Genomic DNA, 22,445 nt, shown 5'->3' on the forward strand with positions numbered 1-22,445 from the left:
CCGCTATGTTCTCAGGGTTATCCTGTCAGTCTCCCCAGAAACCACGGAAGGCCCCCCGCAGCTGCGGGGTGTGTACGTGTGTGTACGTGTCTTTATTTTCTCTTTTGGGGTCCTTTCTTTTTAACTTGCTGCGGGAACCTTTCCCTCCCACACGTCTTTAATTGACATTCGGGACAAAGATAGGCTCAGAGCTGAAATCTCTCCTTCCTAAAGTGCCCCTTTCCCCAGGCTCTCCAATATCCTCACTCCCCATTTTGGTTCACACACTGTGAGCATGTATGAGAGGTCGTGTGTGTGTTTGTGGCAACTGAGGCTGCAGCACTCGCTAAACCTGTTCTTCCTCTCCCGTCCCCAGAAGTCTCCAGCTGACCAGACTTAACGCCTGGCAGCGCCTGGCACACACGGCGCTTGGGTTGAGATCCAGCCGGTGCCAGGCGCCGCCAGCAGCAGCCGGGCGAGCGACCGCATCTCCTGGGTCTGGTTTCTCCTCTAGCTGCCCCTCCCAGGCTGTCTTCCCGCGGTCGCCCTTGGGTCCCTGGAGCTCTCCAGAGTGAAATCGAAGGTGAAAGAAACAAGAGGAGGGCGGGAGGTGGGTAGGAGGAGCCTCTCGCCAGCGGGCGGGGGAGGCTCTGGGTGGAGAAAGGGGCTGGGCAAACCCGAGATGTAGGGTTGGCCACGCAGGCGCGGGGGGCAGCGCCAAGAACCCCACGCGGGAGCTTCTGGAGTCTCCAACCACCGCTTCTCACTTCACAGGAGAAGGGGTTGGGGCCGGCAGGGAGCTAATAAAGAGTGAATGAGCTGCAGCCGCTGTGGCGGCCGGAGTCAGCCCGAGCGGCACCCGAGCCCTGCGCCCGGGAGGCGGAGGAGGGAGGCGGTTTGCCTTGTCCCTCCCACCCGCCCCTCTTTCTCTCTCTTCCTCCAGCTGGTCCCAGAGCCCGGCTCGGTCCGGTCCCTCTACCCCCATCCCGCTCTCTTCCACCTCCTCTGCGTCCCACTCCTTACCTAGGGCTCTCCGAACTACCATGGGTTAGGGTGGGGGCCTCAAGCCGCGGGAAGGACCATCCCTGTGCATCCGCGGGGAGACGCGGAGCCGGAACGCCGCTCACCGCTCGCCGGCGCCGGGCATGGGGAGCGCAGTGTGAACCCGCACCCGGGGAGGACGCAGGAGCTGCGGAGACCGGCCGAGGAGGAGGAAGAGAGCGGTGGATTGGAAGGACCCGAGGGAGGAAAGGAGGGAGGGTGGGGAAGCGAGGGAAAAGTGAAGCTGGGAGGAGAAGGCGGCGGAAGGTGGGGATTGATGCTTCTGTTTTTTGTTGCCGCTGTTGCCCTCGCGCTGGGAGCCGAGCCGGAGGGAAGGCGGTGGAGAGATGATTGCAGAGTTGGTGAGCAGCGCTCTGGGGCTCGCCTTGTATCTCAACACCCTAAGTGCGGATTTCTGCTATGATGACAGGTAAGGGGGTGAGAGGAAGAGGTGAAGGGCTGCGTGGGGACTCTTCAGTGGCTCAGAAGCTTCCCGCTTTCAGGCTGGAAGTGCATGTTGGAGGAACTGGTCCAGCACCTGATGGTGTAGGAGACGCGTAAACATTAACACCTAAAGCAAAAAACATCCGGGACGCGAGCGCGCTGGGCAGGCTGAGGGACTCTGGGTTCCTACTTTGCAGCAGGTTCTCTGCTTCTCGGCTCTTGGCAGAGCTTAAGTTTCTTCGTGGAAATCGCAGCAATTTGGGAAACTGTTTAATGAACGTATTTAAAAAAATAAATCTTAGGTATTCCTTGGTGCAACAAAAGCACATTGAGCGATTTTACGTCTGGGCTGGAAGGAAGCCGTTCCCCGCCCCCTAATAGATCTTTCCTGTAACGGTTCCTATTATTGATGGGACACTTTTATTTCCTGAGGTTAAAACACACGTTTGACAGTTGCCAAAATAATGGAAAGAGAGGATCGTACTCTGCTTCAACTTTCCCTTTTGACGTGTAGTGTAGTGTGTACTTTACTTTGAGTCAAGATAATGCTGCTGCTGGTCGTTCCTGCGCCCCCTCCCCCCCGCCCCTCTTAACCAATCGATGGAGTAGCACTTTATAAAAGCCTGGGCTTTCATTTCTGTTTGGGAGTTTTACATTAGACGTTAGCGATTCTTTTGTGCTAATTGGAGAAGAAGACGCCCCTAGAGACTGAAGTTGTCTTCTGCATTTGGGTTAGTTTGGGTGGCTAATGAGACCTGAACTGTGTTGTCAAAGAAACTGCATCGATTTCTGGAAAATGCCACAGTTGTGCTCGTGTCTCTACCTGTTTTTTAAACGTTGTTAGTGTTTAGAAACTGATGAAAAGCTTCAATAGCCATTAGGGAAAATTCCAATTTGTGTCTTTCCGGTGACTTAATCTGATTACAATGAAAACAGATGCATAATTAAAATATATTAGGGAGAGAACAGCACGCCCGGCTAAACTTATTAACCGTCCTGGGGTGTTTCATGCTCCATTGAAATTAAACTATCCAAAAAGTGAGCACAGATTTACTTTGACAGCTTTCAGCAGCCTCTCTGGGTTATGGAAAGTGAATGGATCCCCAGGGTCAGGGCGAGGCGGTGAGTGAACTTTTGCAGTGGTTGAGAGAGAGGGGAGGTGAAGGCAGAATCTTCTCCTGGTGGTAATTAGCCATATTTGCTATTCTCTGGTGTATTCACTCTCTGGCTAAAAGCATGTTCATGAATCTTGGCTCATAACCACATGTCTGCTTTGAAATCCTCTGATAATGGGTGCAACAACAAGCAGCACACCTTTAATGCATTTTATGTAGTGTCATCAGAGACTGCTTGCTAGGAAGCCACTGTTAGATATGAACTTTTCCTCAACTTTAAGCAGTGTACAGATTTTAGCAGTTATTCTACATGCTCTGAGAAGTAAATGGTCTGTGATAGGAGCTGCTTCTGTTCACTCCAATTTTGGATTACGGTGCACCTGCTAGTTCTAGGATATTGAAAGAAAAAGCCTTTGCTTCCAAAGATGGGTGACTTTTCGCAAAATAAGCTCAGGGACAAATCTGGGCACTTATTGGCTCTGTTGGGGACAGTTTAAATAGTAAACATTTAAACCAAGACAATACAGCTTATAAAAAAGTCACTGTAATATTGTAACTATTGTAGAACACTGGTAAAGCAAGCATTCCTAGTGTATGCTATTGTTTATCATTGTCCAATTCTTTAAAAAGTACATGCCAGAAGAAACCATCCCACAGAGATTAAGGCTGAAACTAAACTAAATTTGCATGCACAGTTTTCTGTGGATTTAGTGCTTATTTTGTGTTCTTTAGTTATCAGAAGTGTTAGGACTTTGTAACTTAGGGAGAACGGTACAAGTGTGATGATAAATTAGTTGTGCAATGACAATTGTTATAATTTCTTTAAATGTTGTATAGGTTGAATGGAGCGTCAAAATTCTTGACTTCTACGTAGCTACTTAGATGAATTTAATGTGATGATTTGCCCATATCATCTAATTGAGAGCATGGTCAATATATAATATACAGATATTGTATATGCTATGATGTTGAGGGTCTGTACATATAAATTATGCCGTGCTACAGTTTGCAATGTGTATTTCACTCTGATTTTCTTAGTGCAACACTGCCTATGCAGTCACATACTCCTAAGAGAATAAAATCTTAAAAAGTATCAAATGGGTTTCATGGGTCTTGGAAATTATGAAATACATGTAAATTGGAGCAGAGCACTTACTTGGTGGCTCCATGACATACTCAGGTGATTCAGTGCCAAGGTACTCTGTTAAGTTGTGGCTTCTCAGATATAGTGCTTTCTATCTACTTTAACTCGCTGAGGTGCGAACAGAGAAGAGAGCTGGGGAGCCAAGTGGAAACTGCAGGATGATGATAATATGTTATTTCCACCACTCCATTTCAGACTACAAACACTCAAGTTTAAAACTTTGTTTGAATTACGTCTGTGGATTCCGCTGCCCCCCCAGGAACTTTTGTGAAATACAGCTCTGTAAGGAGAGGCCAGTGCTGGAAAGCAAAAGAGCAGCATTGGAGGAGGGAGGTGGCTCTTACGCTTGACTTGCTTAACTAAATCAAGACTCTGTTTTTTAGCTGAAGAATTTGGCATTTACTGTAGGAGTGCTTTATATTGCTTTAGCTTAAAAATTATTGCTGTGGCACTTCTCAAAGTTATCTTTTCTTTTAAATATAGTGATCAAGTTTACTTTATACAATATATATATATAATTTCAGTATTGGATATAGCTGGATGAGATTAAGTGGTAATCTGAAACTTTCTTATATCAAAATCAATTTCCCTATGGTAAAATTTAATATTTTACAAGTGTTTCTGTGTTAAGTTTAAGAATATGGCTACAAACAGTAGAAGAGTAGAATTCAACATATCTGATGAAAAAGCATGCATGGTTTCAACTTCATCCTCTCTTCTCTTGCCTTCAATCTAGTCATTACTATTGAATCTTAAATTGTGGTTAGAGTAAAATTGGAATTGTAAATCTGCAGCCTTTGCCAAATTTTAAGTCATGTTGCATGTGACTTATTGAAGGATGCCCTCGTTTTTTGGAGAAATTTAATGTTTAGATCAGTAGAAAAAACTGACTGACCCCAAATTCTCCGCTCTCTTGTGTATTTTGTTGAAAATAAAGTATTGTTTTCCCTCATCCTCTTTAAAAATAGTACTGTTAATATGTTTTGCATAAGGATAATACTAAAAGAGGAGTCAATTTACTTCAAAGCAATAAGAGTAAACCCTGACTGTTGTGTAGTCTGATTCTATTTTATAAATGCCATCTAATCGATGATATGGCCTTTATAATATACAACAAATAAATAAGAAGATAATGCAACTAATTTATGTTTTTATTCTCATGTGAGTAAAAAATGCATTAGTTAAAAAAAAAAGACAATTTGAGTTTTTGGAAGTGGAAGATGGGTTTGTGGCTTGTTTGAAAAATTTTTTTCTTATTGCCCATTTTGCATTTGTTAAACCAAACCCAGATAATTAACATAACTTTTAAGTTTCTTAGCTATTCCATTGTATAATCCTTGTGTGAAACTTGGAGAAGCAATTCCACAGCAGAAATTTCTGGTCTTGAATCAAAACTACTCCAAACTCTAATAGCACATTCCTAGTTTAGTTATTCATTTGGGTGTAAATGTAAATCTTAGTTTTTATAGAAACACTAGTTAAGAGGTTTTCCCTTAAAGTCATAAAGATTTTGATTAACAGCATTTAAAAAGAACTGGAGGATTTAAGGCACATATACACGTTTTTAAAAAACCCTTTTTCCCCCCGCTAAAGATAGTCAACTATTGGTTATTGTCGCTTTGGGTTTTTGACTTGATATGATCCCTTGTGAAATGATCACTTACTCTATTAACTTCCTTCTAAAAAGTTCTCTCTAATAGACTTACCTTGGACCAGTCTGGGATTAGTATCTTAAAATTCTAGCATGTTCAACCATTGAAGGCATGCCTGGTATTTCAAAGTATGTTTAGAAAGAATTACTTATAAAATCAAAGTAAGTAATGGAGAACTTTGCTTTGCATTAAAGGTTGTTTCATCAGGTCTTTATTGGAAGAGGTCATTGTGTATAAAGTGTGTGTGTGTGTGTGTGTGTGTGTGTGTTTACTCTAATTTCCTTCCCAGTTTGTAAGTCACTGAAAAAAAAAATGCAAGTGGATACAATTTATTGTTTATGAAATATTTTATATCGGATTTTATTTTCTAGCCATTTTGATTGTTTTTAATCAATCTATGTGGAAAATGTTCATTTTGCTGTTTTAGCGAGTACATCTCAGTAGTAAATTAAAGTTAAAATTACATAAATCCAGGACAGACCACTTTGCCTTACCTCCATTGAGCCTGTCACATGGGATTTATCTGAGAGAATGACCCAAATACAAGCACTGAATGGACATTTGCAAATACCATAGGGAAAATGATTGCCAGCCATCTGTCTCTTAGTTTTTTTCACATATATGTACATATTTTTTGCTGTATTTTTATGTATTATTAATTTACATTGTCTTGTCATTTGTACTTAGTTTTTCAGTGTTATTGTGCCCCTATGGTAACACTGAATTCCCTGCTGCTGTGATTGAGATAGCTACAAGCTTTTGGATTCCAACATGTGATGGGAGCACAGTTTGTCTTCCTAATCTCTGTTGCTGTTCAGCACACTAAAAGCACTTGTTTTAAATGCCATGATGGTGCAGCTGTTTATCATAGGTGAAAGGTCCATTTTCTCTAAAACAGGCACCTTCATAGTCTTAGGAAAGGACGAAGTTTACCCTTAAGGAACTCAGAAATCTGTGGCTGACAAACCTACTTTCTTATAACTTTATTATTCTTACCCAACATGCTTTTAACATAGTAACATTCATCTTTTAAATTATTTGAATCTCTCTCAGAAACTAAGTATTCTATCAGCTTTGGGTACTTTAATGGTTCCACAAAAATGATAAGTGTGGCAGCCTTGATGGGATTGTGGACAGGTGGATTATTGAACGTAAAGACCTCTCCTCTATGAATAGCTGTCATGTTTAAAGCCTAGTTGGAAAAAGAAAATGTAGAAGTATAGCAGTAGGAGCTGTATACCTTCTGTTTTTTCATGAAAAAGGCATACTATTTTGAATAATTACAGGTATAATTCTGCACAATGCTAGATAGTTTCTTTGAAGATTTGATTTGTTTGTACTTTTGAGGAATAAATGACTACAATTAATAATTCACTACTTATGAATAGTGCTGTGACTGTATGGACTTCTCATATATATGGTGCATAATACAAACAGCAGCTATTTACTCTTGTCAACAAGCACCTGTACCTGTCTGTCCTTTTCTACCCTTACTTAAGCAGGTAATGTCTAGTGTTCTAAAGATATACTTACGAAGAGGCCAATAGTTTGTCCTTTAGCAGAATTTTACTTGCATTTACTCACATTTATTTTGATCGATACTCATATTTTAAAACTTGTACTGGGACTCTGTCATCTTCTTTCCCAGGATATCCATGCCCAAGATCCATGGTAGATGGTTTGAACTGGCCTAATTCTTGGTCTGTCGCTTATTGGTACTTTTTTTCGGATGTGGGGAAGCTTTAGAATACCTTTCCCAGATGTCTCCTTCCTAATTGTCCAGGTCAGTTGTTTTCCTTGGAGGTCTGCAGCGGCTGAACTCTTTGGGTTAACCAGATTTGCCTCGACTGGTCATAAGGATTGAAGACTTTTGCCTCAGAGATTTTTTTGGCTATATTTTCTAGGTGGTTAATTCTAACAAGATGCAGCACTATTAAATTTCTTTTGATCTTTCCTCCTCTCTGACAGTTTAGCTTTTCAATCACATTTGTCAGTTTCTCTGATACTCAAGGTTTCTTAGAATAAAAGGTATAAATGTTCGTTTCAGTCTTTTAAGAACTTTTCGGGATTCCAATTTTGGGTTCAACTATGACCTTTTTTCTTTACAGGTAAATGGGAAAGAATTGAATAAGCCTGTCAGGAGAATTTTGAAGAAGACAGGAACACTGAAATGATTTGTTTTCAAGATTCTACATTAAAAACTATTATCATGTTCTTAGGATAGTTTATTTATGGGCATTTCATACGATGCAGTTAATTTGGACAACAAAATAATTTTAAAGATGAGATAGAGAGATTTTGATTTGCTTATGTCTAAAAAATTAAAATGGAAAAGTGATTAGAATCGAAAATTCTAACTCACTTTTAGTTTTCATTTTATTGTAGGATGAAACGAAATTATGTACATTTATTTATTCCGAGGCTATACACATGCCGTGTTGCTTGAGACCAGTGCTACTTACTGTATCTGTTTTAAAAGTGCAGTAGTATTTGGCAGAGGAGATGCTCTTTGCTCATAGTGATTTGATGTAAGCTTTTGTTTCTCAATTTCTTTGCTGGAGCATTTTGTGATAAGAGTAAGTCAGAGTATGAAGCGTGGCACAGCGTGTAGTTACATACAGTAAAAGAGACGGACTAAATTACATGTTTTGTCAAGTGAAAACATACATAAGTGTCCTTAGAATAGCAGCTGTGAGCTAAGTGTTGTGGCCAAATAAAATGTTTTTGTCAGATTCCTTTGTCTTTGATGATTACCCTTCATTTCTGTGGGATTTATTATAATAAATGTGTGATTATTCCTTAGGAACATCAAGTTAAAAAAAGCAAGTTCATTATAGGCTTATGATTATAGTTTAATAAGGAAACAATGTATAAAAATATTGCCATGGGGTAAAATTATTTACTGACATTCGAAACTGAAAAATTCACAGATTTTGCTAGCGAAAGTGCTTTTTTCCCCTAATTGCGGTTCCAGACATTATTGATTTTTTTAGATGTAGAAAATTTGGACTGTCCTAGCCTAGAAATTCTCACTGGCATCCTTTAGGAGTATTGTAATTTCAAAGGATGTGTTATTTTCTGAAGAGTGGCCACTGGGGCACAATATGGCTCTTGACATTTTGAACAGTGTTAAATGATGGCACTGAAGTATTTCAAACAGCCATGTTTCAACATTGTTTAAAAATCCAGTGGGAAGAATGACAATCCATATAACCCTGCATACCTGGAATTCTTTGGGTATTAATTTTAAGTGCAGTTCACAAGTTTGCTTCTTATAAGTTTTTTTTTTTTTTTTTTTAAGATGAATAAGGCTGGTAAAATTTTTACAGCTGTATCTTATGAAATTTTGTTTTCTTTTTTTTAGTTGCTTATACCTAGTCTATAAAGAGACTGAAAGGATGCAGACCATAGCCTTGTTTTCTGTTGTTTTTTTTGTTTTGTTTTGTTTTAATCTCTCAGTTGGGTTATATGTTCATGTTTAGGACACTGTTATTAAGTATATTGTTATTTCTTTTATAAACCCAGTAGTATAAAACTAGTCTTTGAGAGAGGCAGACAAGTGAAAACACTTTGGGAAAAATAGACATCTTGTTTTTGTTAATTTCCACTTTGTTCCACAGTGAAAGCATGCATACCCTTTCTGTTAGTGGTATCTCTTAGATTAAAAATGAGAGTCATAGGTTAACTCTGCAAGGTCAGTGCATGTTAAAGTGACATCTTTTCAATTTGTGTTCTCAACAAGGGGTGCCTTAGGCGGTGGCTCTAAAGATTACATTAACAGGTTTGACTACTTTTCTCTGTTTGAGGAGGATGCTTGTTATTACAGAGCTATTTGGGAGAAGGGGTTCTTGAGATGGGCCAGCAGCTATGGTGTTCCTCTGGGGACCTTTCTCAATGTTTTATGAACTGTCTTTTGGCTGCTGCTGCTTTCCTATCTTCAGGTTTTAAAGATATTGTAAACACTGAGCCTGCTCCCTCGAACTATAAAAAATATCTTGAGGTAGAATGCTTGGGTCCACATATTTTGTCAAAGAAGTGTACTTTTTTTAAAAAGGATGTTCCCCTCCTTCTCTAATAATTCGCTATAGGACTGCTCTTCCAAAGCCATTGAAAAGAGCTCATTTTGATAAAGAAATCTTCTAATGACAAATTTTCCAACTACAGATTTTCAGAAGAAAAGTTCTCAGATGATGAAGAAGTTTAATCAGCCGAAAAGACATTTTTATTTGCAGAAGTAGTCCTTTAGAGGGAGGCAATTATTTATAGCTGATGTGAAAAACTAGTATACCTGAATTCATTTGGTAAACCTCATTTATAATAAGATTAGTCTTGTTATTCTGTTGAAAAAAAATGGTGCTGAATTGTCACTGAATTTATGTTAAAGAAATAAGCTTTTACACTTTAACCCACTCTTATAGGGACATGTACTGATTTAACTAAAGACGAATTTGAGATTTGAATAAAAATCTATTAAAAACACTAATGTGCAACCTGAAAATACTAAGTGTAGTTTGCCACAGGTATCTAGTGTTCTATTAAAAAGATTCCATTTATAATGATCTCTTTAGGTCTGCTTCCTCCGCCTCTCTATATATGAGTCTTTGTATTTTTTCTTTTAAAATCAGTGATGCGTTTTGCTTTTGTTCCACGTTGAACAGAAAATGAAATTTCACTGTTTTAAAGCCTCTTGTATGTCATCAACATAAGTAATGTAAACCATTTCTGTGAGAGAATATTTAGTAGCTGCTTTTAAATTCATGCCTGAGATGATGTTGGAGATGCCCGTGGCCAGCAAGGGAGCTTTAGACCTGGTCCTCCCTCATACTTTGCTCCCCTGTCTTCATCCTTTGATATTGATGATTGCCATTTAAAAAAAAAAATCTTTTAAATTGCAGTTTAAATCCCCAGTTTCTTTGAACCAGGTAGATCTCTTCATGCCTCTCTTAAAGAGATATTGTTGAGCTGGGCCTCTTGTTGGAGCTCTTTCCATATGTGCGTGTGTATATATTTTTAGAAAAAGGCTTCCTAAAATTCCTGTCTACCTGCAAATCGCCTGGGGTTGTTAAAATGCAGATTCTGCCTAGAAGTAGGCCTGAGTCTACATTTCTATCATTCCCAGGTGCAACAGATGCTGCTGGTTCATGGACCACACTTCAATAAGAGTAATAAAGCTCTATTTCATTTAAATGTATTACACATCGGCTCTGTGTTTTACAAGCATTTGGAAAGTCAACCTAAATTCCTGGATTAAAACGATTGAGGATAAGCTACCTTTGTTCTGTGTATGAGGTTAGCCATTTTATTTAATCTTAATCTCTGTTTTGTTTTCATATTTGTTCAATCACAACATCTTTAAATTGATCATATGGGTTTGAGTTATCGTGTAAATTTTGAAAAGGTAGAGAGCCTGTTGAAAATCTAGGAGATGATCTCCATCGAAATATCTGTCACGAAATATCTTGTATTACTATATCACCTTTGTAACATTACCGTGGAGACAGGTATTAGATTCTGATTTTGGCAGATAAACTGATAGGCGGTTGCTTTAGGCTTATAACTAGAATGGATACTGAAGCTTAATTTTGAGTCTCTATAGTCAGTACCTTTAGTAGTTTGTATTTTTGTTGAACAATCCCTTATAAGGAAATTTGGCTTACTTTGCATGAAGACTTTATAAATTTTAAGAAGGCAGCAAAATATAGGTGTTTAGGCAGCTGAGAGTAGGAAAGGTAAAGATTTATTAATGATATTCATGCACTGTATAATGCTGTCGGGTGAAGGTATATACACAGAATTAGAAATGCTTGGGCACATGTGATATTTTTTAACCTGGTACACTAAACTTTAGCCTTTGGGCATTTGAAGGGAATTTCTGAACAGGCGAATGCTCTAAATATCTGAAGTTTTACATTCCTACTTATTGGAAATATTTTTTAAGAACTCATTCTAAAATGAATTGTAATTATTACTTTTTAAAATACTGTACTGTGTACTAGAGGCACTGTTGTAAATAAACATTGGGCCATGATAGAAGGCTAGAGTTTTAGTCTTGTAATTACCGCTTTACTAGCTCAGTAGTCATCACTCTAAAGCTCAGTCTTATAATTGGTTAGGAAGTGAAAATATCTGCAAACCACAGAATGAGGATCAAATGAAATAGCATGACTAATGTTCTCTGTTTTAATAAGCTGCTTAGCTATCCATTTAGATTTATAGAATATTGGACCTGAAGGTGAATGACTTAGTAACCACTGTACATTAGCATCTGACTCTCTTCTGTCCAGACAACAGAACTTTGTTCTACTTCATGGAATTGCTAACTTTTTCACTTGGTTTGTGTTAATCAATCCTGTATTGAGAATTTGCACTAAGTATGCTTAGCACAGGTACTGGATGGCAACATCTAGTATCTAAAGCTGGTGATTCATTTTTGTAACTAATTAGAAAATATTTCTTAATTTTAGAACTTTTAAGCAGCAGAATGGCAAAAAGTAAAAAGACCACAAGAATTTTGGAATCAGATAATCTAGGGCTCTAATCCCAGAATAATTACTTGCTAATTGTGTGATTTTGATTGATACTAAAACTCTTTTAGCTTCTATTCCCTATTCTATAGAATGAGGCTTTAACTCTATTGTTCATAGTTTAAAATCACTGAATAGTAATATCTGAAAGTATTACAGAGTGTTTAGGAATTTTTCTTAAAAGCTAATATTCAAAATTTAAACTTATTTCTGGTAATATTTAACAATATTTTCAGATGGATTTAGGATAACTGAAAGTTCATTGAACTATATTAAATAACTACTAATTTTGGAATTTAATTTTCATTTTGAGTTATAACTTTGGAGAAAAGATGTTGAAATTTAACCATCATACACACACATGCACGCAAATTTTGCAAATTAAATGTCTGCAGTGTGTGCTCAATTAAAAGGACATGTGAAAAACAGAACTGGAATGTCTTCTGTCTTCTTTACCATAATTAACTTTCTTCTTTAAATTAGATGATATTGTGCATAGGAGCATATGCAAAATTATGATTTCTTAGCATCTTATTAAAATTGTTCCACTCTATGATATGTATTTTTGACAACAAAAAATCTTAAACAATGAAAATCTAGAATCGTTTTCAATTATATTGTGAAAGATTATGTTGAATTAAGAGTTAGCCCAAATTCTAGAAATACTTTTATATACCTTGTTTCACAGTGAGCAGAATTAATACAAAAGCTCTGTTTGTTCTTTGAAACCTTTTCCAGGAAGCTTATTTTCTCATATTAAATTGCAGTCTCATCAGGACTTACAACATGCATTAATTTATTTATGGGTAGTTCTGCATTTGAGAATATTGATCTCCTAATTAAAATAGATCTTTCACATGTTAACATTTTTCTAGGGATTCTCTAAATAAAGAGAATGTATAACCTAACACTAACACTTCTTGCTTTTGCTTTCTATTCCCCCCCAGAAGTAGTGCAACCTAGCCCCCCCGCCCCCCACTGCCTCAAAGTACAGGTAAGCTAAGAATGTTAAAGATTTACTATATTGATAACACAGCTTCCTCTTTAAAGTCAGGGCTTGGTTCTAGTGATTCCCCAGGGTCCCTTCCAACTTAAAGCAGGTCATAATTTTGGGGAAATGGATTTGGGTTTAGTCGCGCTATAATATAGTTGAAATTGGCCTTTTGGGGAGCAGTTAATAGTGTTTTAGGTAAAACACTGGCCATATTGCCACACATACAATGGAAAAGGAGGCCCATGAACACAACAAACCGTATCAACCAAAGATGTTTTATCTCAGTCGCAGTCATCATTTTATTTCTTATGTGTTGCCTTCTTCTCAGTTGGAATGTTTACTCTGTTCCTATTGATAACTAAATTCTAACAGCAATTGGCAAGATTCTAAAAAGGAGAACGTTTTGGTTCTTGTTGGATAGCAGCCTAGTTTTCTCTAGGGCACATCTGTTCCTTGGAACACTTTGAGAATATTCAGGTGAAAATTCGCCCAGTATTTTAATAAACTAGATTCTGTTACTGATGGGTTAAAAAAATCAGTCATACTGTTTTTAATAAAGTAAAGGAAAACAACATGGTTTTTGCAGAATGGCTCTCAATTCTCTGGAATTAATTTAAATTAGTAGAAGAAACCAAAAATTTAAGACCTTATTAAGCATGCCTCAGCAGTTGATTATTAGGACTAAACAAAGAGACAGGCACTTGGATTTCTCCAGGATGAGGGATTGGATGAGAAGAGGAAGTGTGAATGACATTTTTATATAACAATCTTTGGTGAAATTGAGAGAAGTTGAGTTGAAGATTTTGCTGCTTCCTTGCTTATGAAACAGTGCTTTCCTTTTATGGTAATAGAGGAGGGATGATTATGCAGAAATTTGGATGAACTTTCTTTTGGGGGGAGGACAGGCTCTGTAGTAAAAGATGCGTAGTTTTGATTGCTATCTTTTTGAATCGGAACCATAGCTGCAAATGATTGTCAGCTCATTCAGGAGAAATTAAGACAGGTTGTTAGAATAGAAGTCTATTGAATTCGACTCTGTGGTAGTAGTTCCTCAGTGTTTTAAAAAATTCTTCAATATATTTTGATTGCATGCTGAATTTATGGTGTGTGTTATGAAATAGCAGCTTGCTTGTATTTTAAAAAAAGACTATAATCATAGTAAACACCCATATGCTCATCTTTGTGTATTTGGAATTTGAATTTGGAGAATTTATTATCTTGGGTTTATTTTTCAAACCAAAGTCTGAAAGAGTTAGTAAAGTTAATATTAAATTGGATAGTTAATTCATAGACCACAAATCTTACATATTTAAGGTAGATCATGAACGACACTGGAAAGTGAAAATTGTTTTTAATATTAAGCTTAATCTGAGGTTAAAATTTTCATTTTAATTTCTTTTTGTCTCATCATTGTTTATGAAAACTAGTTGATAACGAAGTTCAGAGACTTCTTGTAAATCAATAAATTTGACAAGAACATTATTTAAACTTTTCCTCTAAGCCTGAATAAGGACTTAAACACAAACCAATACGTAACCTGAATGCTTTTTCGTTAAGCATCTTTGGAAGTCTGTATACAAATAGAGTAAATGTTTTACATGCAGGTAACCTACTGCATTTGAAGGAATTCTTTTGTGTAGGTCTGCAAGCTGTTTGTGTGTTCAGAAATAATTTATGAGAATAGACTGAAATTGGTAGAAATAGGCCAAAGTAACACTGCAGCTATAATTGAAAACTGGAATGGTGTTCTCAAAATCTCGAGTAAATGGAAACTAATGAATGGTTTCTTTTTTAAGATGTTATTACTTTTCATTTACTTAAAATTATTTGTATTTTAAGGAATTCCACCTCCTCCCAGATAATCAAGTCAGTTGTTGCTAATTCAATGGCATTCTTCACAAACTAACTTCTATTCTGTATCAGCCTTGATACTGGAAAAAGATGAATGGAAATTAAGAAAGCAACAAAAATGATAAGTACATAATTGTCCTAAGACACATGTCAAGCAAAAATTTTAACAATATTTAGTAATGACCTTGTAAATTGTTTTGTTGTGTATTCTGAGCACTTACCTCAGAGGCCAGAAATGACTGCTGTTACCAGAAGTGATGAGAAGAAAGGGAAAGCAAGGGTATGTTTACTATTTAAATAGTCTGATTTCTGCAAATTATTGTGTAAAAATATGATAATTCTATTCAAAGTTTGGGAGAAAGATTTGAATATGGTTTATTTTAAATTCAGGAAATCAGTTCAAATAGGCATTGGCCTTTGATTTAAAAGTGTTATTCTTATTTAGAAATGTGCTGTCTCCCAAGAAAGCATCAGAGTGGGATGCCTTCAGCTCATGTTATGAGCTGTTTTCCTGTATTCCTTTAGCCAGCACCCACATGATGTAGAACATTTACATAGGAGTATGTGTGCGATTTGGATTATCATCTAAAATGAGAATTGGCACTACGGCCTGTGGGTCACATCTACCCTACAGCCTGTGTTTTCAACAGCCATACCTGTTTGTGTATGTATTATCTATGGCTGTTTTCTACACTGGCAGAGTAGAGGTAGTTCCAACAGGGACCTGAAAAAGCCTTATTATGTGGCCCTTCATCAAAGAAGTGTGCTACTCCCTGATCTAAATGGAAAAGAATATTTTTAGAACTTATAGTAATCTTACTTAGATTGCTCAGAGCATATCTGGCCACTCTTAAGGGTTCCTGACATTAGGAGGGAAAAACGAACAGGTCTAAGATATAACTGTTAGGAGTAAAAGCTCAAGGTCAGACTTATAGATATGAAACTACTGATGTGAAAATACCGACTTCCCTTTCTCTTGGATGACAGTACAGTGAACACTCTCTGGTGATTTTTATAGAACTTGGTGACATGCTGCCTGGGAGTCTAGGATAGCGTTAAGTGAGTAGATGGCATGGACCCCACACGTCTCTGATCATTACAGATTTTGTCCTAACTAGTCCATGGATCCTGCATGTGTAGGGGATCAGTGGGTTTCCTGCAACAGTAAGTCTTTTTGTGTTGGTGCCCTTGGCCCCTGCCATGTGGCCCTGGCAGTCAAATTTGACCTGCAGGAAGTGCCTGCAGGTTCCTCTCAGAAGTGGCTGCCTCCAGGATGCTCGTGTAGCTGTTTGTGAACCTGTCCCCCCTGCCTCTTTAGCCTCAAGCCTGTATTTCTAAGCAGTTGTTGCCCAGCTGTCTGCTGCTTTGTTACGTTGTTCCAGGCTCTGCTTCAGTGTGCTCTCCAAGTGTTTTTGCTTGCCCTACCCATGAATATCTGCTTTGCTTCAGTTTAGCTCTAAGCAGCTGTTTGGTATTCTGGTATCCATGTTCTCCTGTGGTCTGCCCACTGGTCCTCACTTTCTGGGATTGAGGTTTTGACACCTGCAAAGTGACTGCGTCACTGCTTGGTTGTCCACAGCCTCATCTTGATGCTTTTTTTTCGTTGTTCTTTGGGCTCCCCAGGAGGCACCCTTGATAAAATATGTTCAATAACATACTTCCCTGATATGAGTTTTATTCTTAATGGCAAGGAAAAAGGGCCATATGTTTCAGCTTTGAACTGGATTGCCATCTTCCACACTCTTCGAGTCCCCATTTGTCAAATAGCCGCAGTTTGGATACGATTGTCCTCAGGTAGAAAAATCGGTGCCAGGACTAGGATTGCCTACTGTATGCTTATATCTGAGTCTATACTTTTCAGGAATGTCATTGACTTATGGGGTTAAAAGTATGAGTTTTACAAAACAGCAGTACCTGGCTTTTCAAAATTTATAGCTCAAAGGTTAGATTGCAGACTTAAAGTAATATGTAGAGTAATCCTTATTGAGTGGAAAATCATGCCTTTGGTATTATTTTCCATAGCAAACTTGAAAAATAACTAATTATGTATGCATATGAAATGAAATTGTAAGACCTGATAAATAAATTGAATACATTTTAGCCAATAGCTACTTGTTCTACTTAAAACACCACCAAAAACAACCTATTATTTTGATTTCCAATAAGAGCCTATTAAAAATTCTTAATTTATAAACCAGGCAGTAAACAATTTCTGTAAAAGCAGATATTTAGGTAGAAAGGTTTTGACCTAGAGCTAGTGAAATCAATTTTAAAAAAATTAAGCTAGGAGAGACATATTAAATCAAACATATATTGTAATACTTGTTTAAAGAGTATCATAATACTCTGAGTTTGGGGAAAGTTCAATCCTAATGTTAAATTTTATGAGTAGATATGTAATATATATGCATTTATATGCAATCCCCTACTTGCCATACGCCAGAGAAGAAACAATCAATTTACAAATAACACAGGCTGTAAATTTGTTGGCGGCAGTTCTAGGCCTGTTGTAATTCTGTAGTTTTTTCAATGTGCAAGTGGTGAATTGCTGATGTTGTTGTGAGCCAAAGAGATGGTGATATGTAAACGTGTCCAGGCAGCACTTACATTATATAAGTTTTGGAGGTATTTGGGTATCAGCGAAGTACTTTATGGGAGTAAAAGGAAAATGTGTACTATTAAAATCATATCCATAAAATCAGTATTTACATTGAAGTTTCCCTTCCAACTCACATTTCAGGTTTAAAGGTTTTGCTTGGTGCTATGTGTTCAGTTGAGACACAGTTCCCCTCTGGCGAGGATTAATCTAGACATCTAATTGACTCTGTTCTAGTTAGTGATGATTTTGAGCTAATGGTCAAGGAAAACGTGGCTTCCAACATGCATGCTCTACTTTTTTCCTACAAAAATTACAATCTCCCTCTTAACTGCTCCTCTTGAATCTGGCTGTCAAAGTTTCTCTCTTTTGTGTAGTCCAGGGTGATTGCTGTAAACAGGTATAGGCGTGTCTTCTTGCTCACCTGTCATGTATCTAAATCAAATCATGATCATATGAACATGATAAGTGAATAATGTATTAAAAAGAGAAATATTTAGAAGTTGGATATTTTAATTCTTCGAGAGAATAAGACACTGAGGAAATGGACTAAATGTTTTTTGTTGAAGAGAAGAAAAATCAAGTATGACGGAACATTGACTAATGGGTGTGTTTGGGTTTATTCAAATTTTTAACTCTCTGGCAGTATTATAGTAGTCAAATCAGTGACTGAGTTTGCTAATCTGTGAAGAAAACAGTAATTCCTGATCTCATAGGGTTGCTGTGAGCATGAAATCCAATTCAGCTTTATATACTTTAATTTTCCATCAAATCTGTCAGGTGCTTTGTTAGTAGACTGGCATGCAAATGGTGAATCATATGGTTTACGGTCTCAAGTATCTCAAAAACCTGCTGGACAGTTATCACACATTTTGGTTTCCTACGTGGATGAACACTTTCTGAGGTATGAGAATATGCAGCGGGAGCCTTAAGGAAGAATGTTTACCTTTGGAGAGACTGGAAAGAATCCATAGAGGAAACGTCAGGTTGTCAAAATGGTGGAAACCTCAAACCTGTGACCTCAGAGTTTTACGTGTGTCGTCGGCATGGAAAATGGTAGATGAAAAAAAAGCAGCCTGCCCAGGGCAATGATGCTCAGCCTCACAGATGATGAGGGCAGGAGCAGGTAGTGTGCCTTAATGTCATGGGGTTCACAGGAGGACTTAGTGACGTTTCTAACGTAGTAATCGAAACATGGACACAAGGGTCAGGAGATGGCTCTCTAGCTCCTAGGCTTAGATCTTCCCGGGTCACAAGTTTCTTTGAGGATAAAGTAGTCTCTGATTTAGAGTGTTATGTGGAGTAGCATCACACTGGCAGTGAAAACATTTTAAAAATGGTAGAGCTATATGCAAATGCAAATAATATGAAAAATTCCATAAATTATTTAGGCATCAAATAGACTATTAATTATATCTATCTTTTAAATGATTAAGTTAGGTGTAAAATTTGGTAAATTCTTCACTTCTTTTTTTTTTTCAATTAATCCTTTCAATAAGGTAGTTAAGAACAAGGATAGCTGTTTCTGTGAGGTTAAACAACTTGCCTGAGGCCATCGGGCCATTAAATGATGCATCAATTTTGAATCCGCACCTATCTGTGTCTGGAGCTCCAGACTCTACTCCATTAAAACATTGGTATAGATGAGAGTTAGGGAGATCTGAGTTTGAATCCTATTTTTTTCCACTAATTGTGTGAGCTTGTACATTTACCCAAGCAAGAATTTCCTTTGTATTATTCCATCTTGTTATTGCTGGGTACACAAAGATGAATCAGAATGAAATTTGCTTTCAAAGCAGCTTTTTTTTTTTTTGGTTATGCATCCCTTTGGCCATCAGGCGAAACCTATGGACTTCTCAAAAAGTTGTCTTAAGTGCATAAACCAAAAGATACAGAAGCCAACAAATGGAAATATATTTATCAAAACACTAAAACTTCAAGTCATTGTGTAGTGATATATATCCTTTATTAATCCATTTAATAACAGAGCAGTGGCAGAGATGGTGGCAGAGATCCATTAACTGCTAAAATCCATTAATTGCCATGGTATTGAAGTAATAATATGAACAATTTTTTAAAGAAATTTGTTAGCAACTGTACTGTGATAGAAAGCATCTGTGATTCCTACTGGTGATAAAGTCACTATACCATGGTTTGTTGGCTTTGTTAATAATTACAGGCAATGAAAAGCTTCCTTAGGACTAGTGAAAACTAAGGTATACCTTTTTTCCCCCATTGAAGTTCATAGATTACTTAAATTATCTCTGTGCATCGCAGGATGAAAACCCCTGGTATACCAAGACAAGACACTTATTAATATCCTGTAAAGAAACAAGTCAGAAATAAGGGTTCTCAAGAATACAGAGGTGTGAGATTTCTTGGGCTTTCAGCTCTCTACAGCTGCTGTCAGTAGCTTGAAGCCCCAGAGAGACATGGAAGTTCATATTCAGAGCCAGTTATCGTCTGGCATTGAAACCTCAGAGCTTACAGTTACCCAGTATAGATCACACAGGCTAACAAAATGTTGAGATTTTGTTTGTTTTGTCTTGGATTTTGATCAATAGTTTTATAAATTCAAGGGTATTAGCACTGGGTAGCTTATATTGGTCAGAAAAATCTGATTGTTAGCCTTGACTTTTGATTAATAAAGTTTGCTTTCAAAGCAGCTTTATTTTGGGGGAAAATAAATTGTGAAAAGACAAAGTTAGGTGTAGAAACTATCTAAAAGCCAGGCCTTGGTTTGAGTGTGGGGGATATACTTAAAGGGGTTAGTGGAGAAAATGTTGGAAACCTTGATTTGGATAATTTCTAATAACCTCTTTTAATTCTGATTCTTTCACTTAAAGATTTGATACTTGTGGCATATTGAAACCTAGTTTTCTATGGATTCTGATGAAAGGAAAAAAAAAACAAAAAAAAGAAGAAACATATGGAATACCTGAAAAGTAACTCTTGGTTGATTGACAGTAAATGTGGAAAATGCTTTAGAAAGGAAATGAAATGTTGTCTCCAGCAGATGGAAGTGTGTAAATTTTTCCTTCACTTTAGAGCTAGAATCACTGAGTGGTAGTGTTTCAGAAACAGAAGAATATAAAACAAAATTGTATGATTATCAGCACAGGTGGGAGTAAAAGGAAGAGTTCGCATTTTTATTAAAGGCTCATGCCCAAAATAAAAGCCTCCCCTCAGAGAAGTGAGTCCTGTCCCTTCTTCTTGTTTCCCTTTTGTCAAGCTTTGTCCTCAATGCCCTTTATCTTTATCGTCTCCCATTTTCCCCTCCTCCCTTCCTGTCCTTTCATATCACCTCTCTCCCTTCTCTCCCCATTTCCTCTGCTTCTCCCATTTCCACTAACCTCCCTCCCTTTTCCATGCTTCCCTTCCCCCACTCTTCACCAAGTTCAAGTGATGCTGAACTTGGGCACAAGAAGAGCCACCTCATTGAGTTGATGGCACTATGAGAGAGTCTTTTTGTATATATTTCATTCAGCTCTGGATAGAGGCGTCATTTCCAAATCACGTTAGGCGGTCCAGGGATTCTAATAAACAAAAAGACACTTGGGCTAAGCCTTAGGAAAGGCAAGTGGCAGCCTTGGAGATGCTATGAATTGACTAGCTTCCCAGAGGTCCTCTTACTGGCTCATACATTCAGAAAACTGCAGGTTGTTCAGGATGACCAGTACAAGAGTATATTCTGGAGACTGGCCAGAGATGGAAATACAGAAGTAGGTAGAAATCAGTTTGTGATGGGCCCTGGGTGACAAGCTGAGGAGCTAAACTGGAGCCAGGGAGAAAACCCTTGAAGGAGAGAAAAATGGTCAGACTTGCATTTCAAGAGGTAACCCTCTGACAGGAGTAGGATGGATAGATTAGAGAAGACCGTGTTGAAGGTAGAACAGGCAGGAAGCTTTTGCATTTAATCAGGGAAAAAAGGTTGAGAGAATGAAATGTAACTAAAGTTGAGGGAATGAAAGTAAAGAGGCAAATTCAAAGGAGTAAAGAGGACTCTAGAACTTGCTGACTGGAGGCGAGCGTGGGTAAGAAAGAGTTTATGAAGTTTTGGATGTCTGAGTACTCAGCATTCCCTGTGTGAAGGGACAAAGGAGCAAGGCAGTTGTGAAAGTAGAGAGAGTTCATTTTTGGATATGTCAAAGTTGAGGCTCCACCGGCATAGACACTGTAGTAGAATTACAAGCAAACAGTAGTAGGGTCTTAACTACTTTACAGTAAGTGTATTGTGCACTTGATATGTGTTAGCCAGTTTTCTAAGCATTTCATGTAGATTACCTCATTACCCTATAATTTCTCTGTAAGGTGTAGGTACAATTATTGTGAGGAAAATGCGGCATAGCAAAGTTAAATGACTTCACTAAAGTTACATATTTAGAAAGTGGTTATGCATCCTATGATTCTTTTTATGTCAAACCTTTTTATGTCAAACCCAGAAAAGGCAAATTTTTACAGATAAAGTAGATTAGTGGTTGCCTGGGAGTAGGAATTGAATTAATGTAAACAAACATCAGGGATCTTATTAGGGTCTTAAAAATACTCTCAAACTGATTTATGGTGATGATTGCAGTACTCAGTAAATTTACCAAAAATCATCGAATTGTGCACTTGAAATGGATGAATTTTATGATATAAAATAAAACTCAATAAGGTTGTAAAAAAAGTGGTTGGATTTGGATCATTATAAATATTTTAGCTGTTTTCACTGGACCGTAATAGAAAAATGCTCTTAAAGGTATCAAAGCATGTCAAAAGTGCTTCAGAAATGTGCCCTGAAAATTGTCCCTGTGCCTTAAATAAAGAAAGGTGTTTTGGTCTTTTTTATGCCAACCTTTTAGCTGTTACTTGATTACTATCTGTGAGGTATTTTCCTGTTTTCTTTTTTTTTTTCCCTTGTAATTTTCTAATCTCCTTTGGGATAAGGCAGTGATGGCTAAGCTGGCTTCTGCGTCCCTCCTGCTCTCCTTTGCTCCCTCCTTTCCGTCCATATTCAAGAATTGTGTTAGGGACTAGGAATTAAAAAAAAAAGAGAGAGAGAGACAGGATAATTAAAACATTCTCAAACACTTGGCATTCTAAAATTAGATATGAAAAATGAC

General features: G+C 37.7%; 1 protein-coding gene across 3 annotated transcripts in view; it reads left to right on the forward strand.

Annotated features, from left to right (window-relative positions):
- Positions 1–657: 657 nt before the first annotated feature.
- TMTC2 (transmembrane O-mannosyltransferase targeting cadherins 2) overlaps positions 658–22,445 on the forward strand; it is a 346,015-nt gene continuing 324,227 nt past the window's right edge. For 2 of the 3 annotated variants that reach the window (XM_039868969.1, XM_039868971.1), the window contains exon 1: positions 659–1,450. In XM_039868969.1, coding sequence (XP_039724903.1) covers positions 1,368–1,450 — 83 coding nt within the window. In that variant the 5' untranslated portion in view covers positions 659–1,367. Of the gene's footprint in view, positions 1,451–22,445 lie in introns of all 3 variants that reach the window. The other variant, XM_039868970.1, reaches the window with a different exon arrangement.

The sequence above is a fragment of the Pteropus medius genome, unplaced genomic scaffold (assembly GCF_902729225.1).
Source record: "Pteropus medius unplaced genomic scaffold, Ma_sr-lr_union100, whole genome shotgun sequence".
NCBI classification, from domain to species: Eukaryota; Metazoa; Chordata; class Mammalia; order Chiroptera; family Pteropodidae; genus Pteropus; species Pteropus medius.